The sequence below is a fragment of the Salvia splendens genome, chromosome 6 (genome assembly GCF_004379255.2).
Source record: "Salvia splendens isolate huo1 chromosome 6, SspV2, whole genome shotgun sequence".
Lineage (NCBI taxonomy): Eukaryota > Viridiplantae > Streptophyta > Magnoliopsida > Lamiales > Lamiaceae > Salvia > Salvia splendens.
Genome location: NC_056037.1, coordinates 33,715,859 through 33,730,404, shown reverse-complemented (window position 1 = coordinate 33,730,404; position 14,546 = coordinate 33,715,859). Strand labels below are relative to the sequence as shown.

Below are 14,546 nucleotides of genomic sequence, written 5' to 3'. Positions count from 1 at the left end.
ATCCTGAAATTACAAATTAAAATCTAGACCATTATATTTCAAGATTTGACGTTAACATGACAAAATGATGTCAACAAAAAATATAAACACAAATGAACATTCGTATGTTTAAATACCGGTTGACATTTTTTGAACAATCAAAACGAACATTCAAAATGAACATTCAAAAAATGAAAGTTTGTGCTTAATGGATACAAATTACTACTACCATACATGAAACTGAACTTATCTTTGAATATTTTGAAACAAAATCATACGTTTAATTAAAATTTCAAAGTAAGTCATATGATCATATTTCAATGTCATAAATGGCCGAACACAGAAAAATTGTTTTAATAGAGGCTACATATTCTAAATTTCGAGATCATAATTTTCCTATGGATGTCCGCCAATGGATCCAGATGAACAATATGTAGAAGAAAGCAATGTAGAAATATGATGCTCTTATCTACCAAAGCATCTAACTACTTAATTCGTCTTGAAAAAAAAGACAATTTATGTATCTCTTAGCTTATCAGGAAACTAGCTCTGAGTTCTCAAGCAGTAGCCTCCTTGAGATATGCAATCAGATCTGCACGCTCTAGAGGTTTCTTCAATCCAGGGAAAACCATCTTAGTTCCAGGAATGTACTGCATTAATCATCAAGATCAGCAAGGAGTTTAATGTAAGATCACATTAGCTAATCCGGTAAAAATCCAAGGATTACTGTTTGATGATGATTTTGATATATATCAAACAAGAACACCAAAGATTGAAGCTAAGCAACAGCTAAAACTGCAGACATTTAATCTTTTTGCATCTCTGGCAAGTAAGGAATTACAGCCATAATGAAACTAGGCTGCACTATTTCATGCAACTACAGGAAGAATCAACCTCTTTGTAAGAAGTAAAAGATTACATATATACATGGTAGTCATAGGCGTAAAACATAGTTTCGTTTGCAACATGATGAGGAGCAAGACTGGACACCATATACTTTAGGAAAGAGTAGTGTCATATATTAAGTAAATCCCTCAGTTACTAAACAAAAAACACATCACAAATGTGTTTATACCTTCTTTGGATTTAGCAAGTAGTCATAAAGTGTGTTCTCTCCCCAGGTCACAGCCATGTTCTTGTTTGCAGCCGAGTAAGAATAACCGGGGGTTGTGCCAGATTGTCTTCCAAAGAGGCCATTCAAGTTAGGACCTGGAGAATGCCAACGGGTGGTCAATATGCGTAAATCTTCTACCAATAAGCATATATATGTGGCCGGCTTATGATTATGCAAGATCACAACGTTACATCAATGACAAACCGTACAAAAACCAGTGAACCACAGCCATCATCGCCCATATTTTCACATATATATGTAATATGACGCACTTTTAAAATTCCGCAAATATAAACGATCTTACCATGTCAAATTCTATTGGATTACAGGGATATTCGATGTAGAAATCTGAATTTCAGAACAAACGCGGGAATGGAGTACAATCATAGAAGAAGAAGGGCAGAGAAACGCAGATCTCATTCCATACATACGAAATGAGAATACTGAATCATCAAATCGAATTATATGGAAACTGGAAATAGATCTCCACAGAGGTCAGCGATGCGAATCAATTCGAGACACATTACGATTGAACGACAAGTCCATAGAAGAAAATGGGGAAAAAATAGTAACGATTCATTAGATTTAAAAAGATTGAGAAGAACTCTGAACAGAGACCCTGGCTTGATACTACACGAATATAATCTAGGTTATCACATACACATAATACATACATTTGATGATATATTGTGTATCATGATTCATGAACAAAAAAAAGGAATAAGCAGCATGCAAATACAGATGAGAATTAATGAAGCAAGCGTGGAACGAGAAACCTTGTTTGTGGCCGGCGCCTTTCTCGGCGGTGTGGCACTGCGCGCACTTAGTTTTGAAGATCTTCTCGCCGGATTTCGCGTCGCCAGCCGGTGCTTCGCTGAACGTCGCCATTCAAACGATTCAGCAATCGCTCTTTCCTTTTGTTATTGCTTTTTTCTGTGCAACCGCCTAACAAATCTCAAGCAATATGTAGCTAATTCTGAATATAAAAAATAAAGAAATCAATGGGGACAGACAAGTGTGGAGGGATTCATGGAGAAGCGAGCATCCGCAACAGCGGACGTCCACGCAGAATTCCCACCGGCGTGCGGGAATTCCGTGGCGGACGTCCGCCATTGCGCGTCCCTTCCACGGATACGGAATTCCGCGAAGGAATTCGCAGTTCCGCGGCTATCGGCGGAATTCCGCGGGGAATTCTGCGCGGACGTCCGCCATTGCGTTGACGCCCGCAGAATTCCCGTTTAATGCATTAAATATTTTTTTTGGTTCCTATATATACATCCCGTTGAACTTCATTTCATTCGCCGACAGTGAAGGGTCTCGCACGGCTGTGGTATGTTGACAGCATCGCCGACATCATGTACACATGTATTATCATGCACAATATGATTGTCGAAGATGAAGGTCCAGCACTGACTGAGTGGACCAACGAGGACGCTGATGCTGCATGGGGATACCCCACGACGATGTCGATCGAGTCTTTGCATTCACCGACATGCGCCAAAAACAAGCCCATGTCCGACTTCAGAACGATATTATTGAATAAGTATGGCAGCGGAAGGGTCGTCGTTGATGTGGGGGTGAAGCATTATTGAAATGTATTTTTTTAATTTGGTGAAATGTACTTTTCTTTTTTTTATTAATGGAATATTTTTCCCTATTTGTGTCGACTATTTAATTCCGTAAATTTCTTACTTTCGGAAATTGTTTAATTTGTGAATTTGTGAATTTTTTTAATTGTGGGAATTCCGCAGGGAATTCCGCCACTGTGCAGTGGGAATTCCTTATGACGTGGCAGGAAGTCTTTTTGGGAATTCTGCAGGGAATTCCACCGGGAATTTTGCACAACTGTGGATGGTCTAATGTAGAATGAAGTTTATGATCTAATGGATTTTAATTTCACAATTATTAATAATTACAAAATTTAAGTTCCAATTTCTCTTCAAACTTAAGAATTTGGTGTGTAATTTATTTTTGTTTGCTTAAAGTGCTTAGTAACAAATATAATCGTGACTGCTAGCTATTATAACTTAGGTCATCCACAACATTATCACTATACCCTCCATTAACCGTCCTTAAAATACTATTTGCGGGCCTCACTGTACTTTTTTACTCCATCCCTTAATTAAGCGACGGAACCTGCAACCCTTCATTCCTTAAATTACTATTCATTCAATTTCATTTTTTTATTTTTTTCCCACCAAATTCAAATAATAAAAAACACACTTCATTAAAAATAAAATAACATTGCAACATAAAATAAAAATACAACTTAAAATTCAAAAAATAAAAAAAGACATAATTAAAATCCTAAAAAAATAAAAATGACATAATTTAAAATACAATTTTATAGAATATAAAAAAAACTATTTCGCCGTTGAATCATCCTCCGAAGGCGGTGGAGGTGCCCTGAGGCCACTTGGAGGCGGGATACCAAGTTGTGCCGCCATAAACAGGACTCTGTTAAGCCAGGCTTCGTATTGGGTGAGCGTAAAGCGAGAAGTGTCCGCCATTGTGGCGGTCATGCACATGGACATAAGGGAGTTCGAGGGTCCCCCCGAGCCCGCCTGGCTTGATTCGGCTCGGTCCCTCCTCCCTCTAGCCGCATTCGCCGCATTTCTCCCTTGCGGCCGACAGCGCCCACGGGAGTACCCCCCGGCATCGTCTGCCGGAGTCTCTTCCTCCTGCGAGGCAAACTTTTGTGGCCCGATGCCCGAACCGCCCTCACCAGACGAGTATTGTCCACTCGTCGTGTGCTTCGTGCGCTTCGAGGTCGAGTCCGAGCTGGACCGCACACCGCCGGCCCACCTTTCCTCGTCCCTGACGACCTCCCAAACATCGGCATATTTGAAATGTTTGTCGGTGTCTTCGTAGTAGACCCGCAAAGCCGACCTCAGAATGTCGGCTCCCGTGGCTCCGCTATGGTTCTGAGCCGCTTCATTCTTGTAAATGCCGCAGAATCGTTTGACCTCTCCGTCGACTCGGTCAAAGTGAGCGCGGAGCATCTTATATGTGCGGCGGGTCTTTTTCGGCTTAATCTCGTGGTAGGTCTCGGTGACATTTTCCCAGAAGCACTTCCGGGGTTGTTGATTCCCGACGATGGGATCGTACGAGACGCTGATCCATGCGTTGTACACCGCCAGTGTTTCTTTGGGGCCGTACAGATGCCGGCCTAGATCCTCCTCCTCCGCCTCCGCCCTGGAGCCTCCCCCGCCTCGGCCTCCTCCCCCGCCTTGGCCTTCTTCCGGGGTGGGTTGAACCGGATAATCCTCCTGAGTCTGGGAGAATCCCTGCGAATACCGCGGGGCGGAGGGATGGGCGTATGCATCAACATCAAAATTGGGTGGTTGGTAACCCCCCGGCGTGCCCGAACCCGGCGTCGACGAACCGGAACCACCCAATGTGTTGTACATGTTCCCCAGTCGCCGAACGCGTTGAGATCCCACGCCCCGGAGCCGCCACCGTCAGAGTTTCCGTCGCCGGACATTTTGTGATTAGATGTTAGATGAAAATTGAAGAGGAAATGAAAATGAATTTGGAAGAATAGATGTGTAGTTGTGTGTGAAATTAGGATAAATTAGGAGTATTTATAGACTAAAAATTATTAAAAAATAAATAAAAATGAAAACGGCTCTTTTAAACGGTAACATTACCGTTTCACTTTTTTAATTTTTTTATTTAATTCAATTTTTTATAAAAAAATTGATTATTGCGTCAGCGTGACGACGCCCACTCGCCGGCCCGCGAGTGGGCGTCACGGATGGCCTGGGAGCGCGCCACACAACCGCGGCGCGTGGCGAGCTGTCCCGCATTACGTCCCGGTGGAACGGGTTTCGTGACGAGATGGTGACGGGCTGGGGACGAGACGGGGCGCCGCAACGCGTCGCGCTGCCGTCCCGTCCCTGCATGACGGGTTCTGGGCCACCCGCGTCACGCGTTGCGGGTGGCCTCATTAACCCTTTAAAGATTGTCACATACTCTAATACACATTCTATACAAGATGTCACGACCGCCCATACTAGGGGTACTACAAACGCGGCGATCGTGATACAACATACAAGGGTAGCTTTTTTTGAAAACTTAATTAACTTAAAGGATGAAAAACATTTTGGTTTAAAGAAGTTTAAAGTTATAACTTTTCTATTAAATAAAAACGACTCATAATAAATACCTTTAAAAGAAAGCAGCGGAGGAAAATTAATTATTAAAACCCAATCAACTTCTAAGAAAAACATATAGTTTACTTCGCGGGAAACATCATTTTCCAGTAACATTGTAAAACTCGTTTAAAACCTAACACAACCAAACATACTCAAACACAGTACGGAAAAGATTAAAGTGTTGGAACATAGTTCAAGACATAGCAGCGGAAATAAGGTTCAAATAGAGAGTCAAGGATAACGCCTATGTATGGAGACACATCGCATCCTAAGTTCTTAGGCCAACTCAACATCCTCCGCAACATCCCGCTCAACCTGCACATAAAGAAAAATAATATGCAGGGCTGAGTACTTGTTGTACCCAATGGGCTCATGCCGAAAACATTTTATAACAGTTATGTCATCCATACCAGTGAACTCGAGTTTTACATGTAGTTAAGAAAATATCACGAGAACACAAAAACATTTTCATAGTCTGGCCAGACAAAACAATCTCCTCACTTTCTCATCAATCAATCAAACAATCACATCTTCTTACCATAGTGCGACGAAAGTGTGGCCACACTATTCGCCCACGAGACCGGCCTACTTGCAAGGACGGCTCCCGATCCCACCTGTGTACACAGCCTGATAGGGTTTGCGGCCCTACTCAGACCCAAATTCGTTTATCATAGCCCTATAGCCTAATGGAGCGAACTCACAAACTAGGCATCAAACACAATCTCAACTTAGCCCTATAGCCTAACGGAGCAAGCTCAAACGAACTAGGCATCATGCAACAATCTCAACATCAAAACAATCACGGCATGACATAACACTTTAAACCACCCTTATAGCTCCACAATCATACTTTGGAAAAATAAAAGAGTTTAGTTAAAGAAAGCCCATCTCGATTGCTTACAAACACGGTTAACAACTTTATTGAAATCCTTGCTCTTCGTACCCACGTACGCACAACAACCCTTATCAACATCATAACCACATAATACAACACAATCAGCCTTCTATCAATACAATTTATCATGCATGTCATATCATTCCTTTCATCGTTTTCTTAAATTGCACATCCCAAACGTTCATCAACATAAGGAAACACCCCATAGTACACCTCAACGTATAACACATAACCACTCAATAAGATACGTTCCTTAATCACACATGCATCATGTAATTCATTCAAACTTGACAACAAGTATTATTTTAACATGACAGAAATCTGGCAGAACTGCGCAATCGTTTTGTAAAAATCATTAAAAATTCATCCGACCTTCAATGGGGCTGAAATTTTACCACAACACGGTAGACACATCAAAGATCATCCAGTTAAAATTTCACATCAAAATCACATCTTTAGGTCGGTAAAATCAAAAACGAAACTCACTGGACGAGAATACAAATTCTGACAGAACTGCGCAGTTAACTTCAAAAATTCATTAAAAATTCATCTTTCGTCAAAAGAGGCTAAAATCTATACACAACACAGAAGACATCTCAAATTTTAATCAGTTAAAAATTCGTGCCAAAATAAGATTGTTTGTTTGGTCAAACACACGTCGAAATCTACTGTTCGAACACCACAGTTTTCATGCTTCACAAATTCAAATTAGGGTTTATCTATCATTCATCTAAACCCATTTATTCATGTTTCCAACACATAATCATGCTTCAAAAAGACATCACAACCATGTTCTCATATGTTCACATATCATTCACCAACGATCATCCACAAGTTCATTCATACACATCAATAAACGCTTACACATATATTTTCTCATGTAACCATCCATCCCACCCGATTAATTCTTAGATCTTCTACACTCACTATATGCATGAGGGAATCATGAACAAGGATTCAATGGTAAGAAGGAGAAAGATGAATCAAAGTGTACCTTTCTCTTGAAAAATAATCGGTAGAGGCAACGAATGGCTCGATTCTTCAACGATTATTGAGTTTCCAACTCCAAAACGATGCAAGATTGAAGAATTTGTGAATGATTGGTGGGGAAGAGGGAAAAAGGCGTGTGGGAGGGAGATGAGGGAGAGAAAAAGGCGTTGAAATAATGGGGCTAGGGTTTGGGTTTCTCCCTTTTTATATTCTAGGATTAATTACCCACTTAAATAAACAAAAATAAAAATAAAAAAAAAATTGTGGAGTAAAAATAGGGAAAAGGGACGTGTACTAGGGGAGTATTTTTAAAAAAATATTTAAATCCTCAATTAAATAGGAATAGGATTTAAATTGGTAATTTCTTGTAGGAAAAGACTCCCATAAAATAGGTAACAAATAAATTAATCCCACAAGTAATTGAAAGGCATATGGGCAAAAATTATGTAGAATGACATAGGGATAATTTGGTTTGAATTTAATTTGAATAAATATCCCAAAGCAATTAATTAAATTCAAGAAAGAAAGTATTATTTCCAATGGGTAGGAAGACCAAAAATTCCAAATAATTTGGCTAGAAATATATGCATGATCCCACTTAATTAAATCCCCCATTGGAAAACATATCATATTATTCAACATAACTCTCAACTATTAATTTCACATCGTTAACACAACCAAATAAAAATCAATTCCCAAAAATGCATTTCCAAATCAACATCCACATTAATAAAACGAAAATAAGCCATCAAATTAAAAATTTTTAAAAAAGTCAAAATTTTCCGGAGTGCTACACAATATCAAACAAACTTCGGCAGATAACTAATTTGATCATCATATAGAAATAGAAACAGAAACTTGAGAAGCATATCAATCATTAGTGAAGATGTAGAATCGTCAACAAATCAAACTTAAAGAGATACAGATTAACAGTGCCACCAAGAAAAAAAAGGTGGATAAAAAACTAAAAAAAGAACAGAAAAAGCAAACAACTATCTCAAAACCAGAAGCAAAATTAGCAAAATCATTATTAAAGAGCTAAATCCTTTACAGACAGTACTGAGTTGAGCGCAAAAATGTTCGGCACCCGGCCTGGCCTCTCAGCAGCTAATTTAACCTTGCGCGGGAGCAACCATAGACCAGCCGACAACTCTAGGAGACCCAGGTGGACTTGAATGCTGGCTAGGACTGAAGAGGCTTAGTTCCACAAAAGCTGCTCCTGAGGTTTCATTTGCACGGAAAGAAATCGATCCACCTTTTCCCGAGGAGGAAGATGAATTTCTACTAACAAGATCTCCTTCAACTGGGCTCTGATTAGCAATTAACCAATTTGTGTCATTCCACTCATTACCAGCAGCCCCCCTCCTAGCTTCTGTATCTATTGGCAGATTCCTCAATGATAAAGAATCTGCTATAGGAAGGTATACTAGTATGCAAATACCCACCCCTGCACAGCATAAAAGGGAAAGAAAGGACAAGAATGATATGGCGTCGAACACAGGTTTTTCAGGATCAGCTAGGACCGACAAACCAAGCAGAACAACTCTTAATGGGAAGAAACCGGAGATAGAAAAGATCAACATGTACACTCTCTTCTGCAAACCCTTATTAATCACCAAATGAAGAATTCTCCTACCAAGCCACAACAAGTAGATAGTTATGATGGTAGCAAAAAGACCAAGAAAGATGGTACTCAGTAGAGGGTACGTGCAGAAGGCAGAATCGTGATTTGCCTCAGAAGAAGCTGCTCTGACGAAATAAGAAGGCAATTTTGGATTATGGTCCTTCTTATACTTTGGTCCAATTAAGATAACTACTAGCTGAAGAATGAACAACGGGATGCAATAAACAAGAACAAAACCGGTCGTTTTGGCATTCCACTTGTGACCTAACGGTCCAGACCTCTGTAGGGATGCACGAAGAAGAAAAGTGAGTGTAAGAAACAGGCATGGTTCTGCAAATCCCAGGTTCGAAATGATGTAGCATTTGCAGACATTTTCCTGCCATTCCAAAGTGAGGGCATCCAAGAATCTTCCATGGTGCCTCAACAAATTCAACCGAATAATTTCACCAACACCCCACCAAACTGCAAAGAAGATGTATGTATTTCTGATAATCCAAGGACCACTAAAATAACTAAGCTGACTGAAACGTTGCCCAAGGATCTGACTGCGGAAGTAAAATGAGTACACGATACAGAACAACCCCAGAACGACCAACACAGCAACAAGGCCAATTGTCACCACACCAAGTGCATCAGCAACAAATCTCGACTGGGGCATTACCCAAAGCACAGATTCTACGCATGCTCTCCGCCAGCATGGACACAATAATATCTCCTATTCAGTAAGGCACTCCACAGGACCAGCAAAACAAGCCAATAATACCTGAAACAATTATAACAATAATGAAAACGGCACCAAAGTCAGTCAAACAGGAAGAAGTCATTGACTGGCTAGCAGTTTTCAGGAAAATACAAGCAACAGGTTACAGGGCAAGTGGGGAAATAGCTTTCACGGATTTCATTGATAAAAAATACTACTGACAAGAATAACTTCTTCTTTTGAAGTATCTTAAAGGATTGACCAGATAATGCAGATGGCAAAGGAATAAAAGATAGGGGTAGTTTTTGAAGATATAACATGTCAACTAATGCAATGCAATGTGAGCAAAAAATCCAGGAGCAACCAATTCATTAAAGAAAACTTCACCACAATGATTACAGAAATTCAGTCCACTAAATCACAATGGTGTAACTTGTCAACAGACAACAAGACAACAAATCAAATTCCAATACAAAAGTAGCAACACCTTATATGCTGAACTAATACATATAAAAAATTAAGTAGAGAGACCAAGCATGTTATCAGACAACTGAGAACAGAAATTGCAGCTTATTTAATCAGTAGGTTATCATATGTCTCTACAAACACAAACTATTAAGCTACTAGCACTCGGTTACAAGTGACATTGGCTAAGTTCAACTTAAAGTATACTCTAGGTGAAGAGTGAAGACTGATTGACAGAGCATGGAAACCATTATACAGAGCCATCCATTTAAAATCGTGATCCAGCACTAAGCTATCAGCATAATAGAGAATTACCAAGCAACTTTTCAATCCAAGATAAGTTGTTCAATGGATAGTATGGGAAACTAGGTTTATCATGTCAAGGGTTTGACTCAGAAACTCTCTCTAAATATGAATAATTTACACTTTCCAATAATACTTTTCATTTAAAACACCTTTTGCTAAAAAATAGATATTCAAATCGATAAAGACTCCTCCCTATATTTTGCTATCTCTTTTTAATCTTACGAGAATATGATAAGCACAAAATGAGAGATGGTCCAGAAACCTTCCAGTGGAATTGGACATTCCTCATTGGTACCAACAGGTGATGAGAACCAAATCTGAGCTAGTGCCTAGTATCAGATGAAATTATCCAATAAGCAACAGCTGAACTCTAATCAGATCTAACCAGGCACAACATTCTGATATATTTCATATATCAGTATATAGGAGATAATATCCAATAAAATGGTCAGAAGACAACAGCTAAAGTAGATAATATCATAAAGCAGCAATCACCTAAATCAAAATAAATTACGAATTGGCTACTCATTAAAACGATTTACAAAATTCACTTTAAATGCCTTTATTTCATCCTACAGCTGCAAGTCTGAGAGCATCAACCTCAAACTTTTTGTAAAACGAAAGGTGCATGTACAATCCAATGACAAACGAGAAACTCAGTCTCTCTTTGTTAAATACTAGCTTCTTCAAGCAACGGATATACCAAACAACACTCCAGGACACAAATTTTATCTGAATTAATAATACATCTACATAAAAACGCCTAGAAAATCAAAGACCTCAACATGCACGGAAAAAGAAAATTACAAACAACAATTAAAACGTTAATAACAAATAGGAAAAACGCAGGCACGAGCAGCCACGAAACCATCCGCACATTCGTATGAAAATTGCTAGACCTAGAAATAACCACTTCAATTCGAAGAAAATTTCCCAAAAAGGACAATAATCCAACATTAAAAATAGAAAAAAAAACAGAGGAGGTGCAGAAAGCTTACGAGTTGTGAATGATCCGGCAAACTACGACGTTGAATCTGAAATTTCGGAGAAATGCCAGAAAACCCCTAGTGAGAGAAAACAAAATGCAAGCGAAGAGGAGAGGGAGAGAGAGAAGAAATCAATAAAAGGTAGGGGAGAGTAGTCTTTCAGGAGAGAGAGTGGGACTTTTGTTGCTGACAGGCTGTCGCCAGCCAATAAATCCAAAAATCAGGACGCAGATTAAATAAGATATATACGTGTATATAATAAAGTTACGTTGCAGCTGTAATATATTTTCCACTTTCCAATTTTGCAATAATTTTGTGTATTCAGTGCTACTATTAAATGTAAACATGTCATTTTTCTATATCAGTAAATAAAATCGAATAATATTAATATGCCTGTTTGGTGGTATCTTCTGTAACCAAGCTAGAGTAAGGCTGTAACGCAGCAGGCGTGTGATACTGTGATATGTGCATCAAGCCGCCTTTGATACGAGATTATTTGAGATTAATTTTATTAAGTCAAAGACCAGACTGATAATAAAACTATAGATTAAAAGCCTCCACCATGGGGCGCCTGTAATCCACCCTATAGGGCGCCCTATGCTCCGTCACATCAGCATTTTATCCTGCTACCCATTCACCTGCAGTGGGATGCCCTATAGTCCGCCCTAAGCATTTTATTTATTTGAATATTTAAAACACTACAAAAATAGGAAAAAAAAACTTCATTTCATTGAAAATTCAAACCTTATAGTACGAAATAAAAAAACTACAAATTCTCAACAGCGGTTACGGTCTCAAACTTCTTCAATCATGCCGTTCATGAGCTGAACATGGTCTTGTTGGTTGCGCATTGAGGTCTATCTAGATAGAACCTCATTGTAGTCCATCGGTAATCCTCGAACGTGGGGCGGGGTCGCCGTGCTGGAGCTAGATCCACCTTCATCATCGCCCCAATCGGTGACTCTTCCACCTTCGTGTTCGACTATCATGTTATGCAAGATGATGCACGTATACATGACATCGGCGATGACTTCCTTGTACCAGAAACACGCCGGACCTTTCACTATTGCACACCGCGCTTGGAGCTCACCAAATGCCCGCTCCACATCCTTCCGCGCGGCCTCCTGCTTTTGCGCAAATAAAACTCTCTTGTCACCCATTGGGCAGCTGGTCGTCTTCACAAAAATAGGCCACATTGGGTATATGTCATCGGCCAAGTAGTACCCCATATGATATTGGCGCCCGTTGACAGTGAACTCGATGGTCGGGTCGTTGCCATTGCATTGCTCGATGAAGAGGTTGGATGAGTTGAGGACGTTGATGTCGTAGTTCGACCCCGCTACACCGAAGTAAGCATGCCAGATCCAGAGCCGATGGTCAGCGACGGCTTCAAGGATCATCGTCGGGTGGCTGCCCTTGTATCCACTAGTAAATTGGCCTCTCCACGCCGTCGGGCAATTCTTCCACTCCTAGTGCATACAATCTATGCTCCATAGCATACCAGGAAAGTCGTGCGCCGTCTCGTGCATCTTCATCAGGGCATGGCAATTCACAGCAGTCGGCTTTCGCAAATATGTGCTGCTATAAGCCTCCACAACTCCCCTACAAAAATTCTTCAGGCACTCGCGGCCAATTGTCTCCCCGACGTGAAGGTACTCGTCGAACATGCCCGCCGTGGTGCCGTAGGCCAACGGCCGGAGCGCAACCGTGCACTTTTTCAACGGCGTAAGTCCGGGTCTACCGATGCCATCTTCCCGATACTGGAAGTATTCATCACGTGCCTCCAACGTTTGGACAATGCTGAGAAAAAGATCTCGCCGAACGACGGTGAAAAACCGTCGGGCCCCACCGTGGTTGCTCGGCAAAATAGTCTGCGAAGAGACGTTGGTGAGCTACGTCGTGCTCGCGGTAGACAAACGTCCGACGTCGAATCGGCCTCGGGATCTACACCGCCTGGACTTGCTCCGCCGCTTCACGCTCGCGCTCCATTTCGGCCAAGCATTCCGCCGCAGCCTCATGAACGCAATCGAATAAGGCCTTAGTCAAGGCCCGAGTAATGCCCTCCGAGGTACTACAGTCGTCGTCGGGTCTCATTTTTTTTAGAGAGAAATATTGGTGTGTGGGGAAAGTGAGAGATGGGAGAGAAAATTTGGTGTGCAAAATGAAATGAGAAATGGGGTTTAAATAGATAAAAATTTGAAAAAAAAATAAAAAGGAAAACACGTTGCATCGTCCGCGGTTTCGTCCACGTGACCCGCAGTGGGGCGGACGATGCATCGGGCGGACTATCGTCCGCCCCACTGTGGATGCTCTAATTAAAGTGAAGAAGAAGGAGAAAAAAAGATTTGTTGGGATTTTAAATTAGGGATGTAAATCAAATCTGAAATTCGTGGGTTGGCCCGAATTGCCCGGTAATAGTAGTGGGTTAGGGTTGTAATTTTATAACCCGAATACAAAACGGGCGAAAAGGGTTAGCCCGAATGGGTTGGCGGGTTAAACGGGTTAGCCCGAACAGGTTGCGGGTCGGCCCGATGGGTTGCAACTTTTATTTAAAAAATTTAAGTTTTAGGGGTTTTTTGTATTTTTGAATTTCATGTGTCACAATCATTAAGCTTATGGAATCTTTATTCTATACTTTTTCCACTCGGTCCCACAATATCAACTTTCAAGTTCTATCTCGACTTATTATTCCATCACCCGATCATCTGACACATCTCTCTACTGGCTAGGCTAGGCCTTAGCTAGCGGTGGTCTGGGGCATCGTGGGCGATTGGGTGGTGGTGTCGTTGTTGCATGGTCGGGACCCCTATCATAGGAGCTTTAAAATTTAATGTGGATTTATTATTTGATCTTCTCCTTTTATATAGAGCTTCATGCTTTACTTAAAACCCAATTTTTGGTTTATATGTCTTTATGTTTACACTAAAACAAATTCAAATCACTTTTTCAAATATTGTGGGTAAAAAAGTAATGGATAGAAAATATTCTTTTGAGTTTGAGTTTAGTGTAAATGATTGGGAGTAAAATTACTGTTTAATTTGATATTTACATTAAACTGAGTTTGAGTTTAATTTAAATGGTTAGAGATGTTCTTAGATGATTGTTAAATTGAGAGAATTAGAAGGACAATCTTTCTCTGATAAAAAATAACTCAAGAATGTGTTGATTCGAAGTAAATTGGTGTAAAGTGGGCTTTTTCTAGGGTTATCTCATTGTTTGGTATTCAAAATTTTTAGCACTGGACTCGGTATAGTATGCATGACCCGACGCAATCCTTTAATAGCTAACTGACTCCTCACGAAAACTATACTAAACCCCATGAAATTGGTG

General features: G+C 40.5%; 2 protein-coding genes across 2 annotated transcripts; both read right to left on the bottom strand.

Annotated features, from left to right (window-relative positions):
- Positions 1–316: 316 nt before the first annotated feature.
- On the bottom strand, positions 317–2,029 carry LOC121807313 (cytochrome c-like). The gene is made up of 3 exons (XM_042207538.1): positions 1,870–2,029; positions 1,055–1,188; positions 317–629 (listed from the first exon to the last, which is right to left on the bottom strand). Exons 1-3 carry the CDS (start codon positions 1,979–1,981, stop codon positions 537–539), a joined length of 339 nt encoding a protein of 112 aa, XP_042063472.1. The 5' UTR covers positions 1,982–2,029; the 3' UTR covers positions 317–536.
- A 5,951-nt stretch (positions 2,030–7,980) lies between these two features.
- On the bottom strand, positions 7,981–11,394 carry LOC121807022. The gene is made up of 2 exons (XM_042207207.1): positions 11,229–11,394; positions 7,981–9,522 (listed from the first exon to the last, which is right to left on the bottom strand). Exon 2 carries the CDS (start codon positions 9,415–9,417, stop codon positions 8,248–8,250), a length of 1,170 nt encoding a protein of 389 aa, XP_042063141.1. The 5' UTR covers positions 9,418–9,522; positions 11,229–11,394; the 3' UTR covers positions 7,981–8,247.
- Between the last annotated feature and the right edge of the window lie 3,152 nt (positions 11,395–14,546).

Excerpts from the sequence above, each read along its gene's own strand:
- LOC121807313 (XM_042207538.1), bottom strand. The coding sequence starts at position 1,981 with ATGGCGACGTTCAGCGAAGCACCGGCTGGCGACGCGAAATCCGGCGAG. Across the intron at positions 1,189-1,869 it reads AGGCGCCGGCCACAAACAAG|GTCCTAACTTGAATGGCCTC; the intron begins GTTTCTCGTTCC and ends GGCATTCTCCAG. Across the intron at positions 630-1,054 it reads ACTTGCTAAATCCAAAGAAG|TACATTCCTGGAACTAAGAT; the intron begins GTATAAACACAT and ends TGATTAATGCAG.
- LOC121807022 (XM_042207207.1), bottom strand. The coding sequence starts at position 9,417 with ATGCCCCAGTCGAGATTTGTTGCTGATGCACTTGGTGTGGTGACAATT.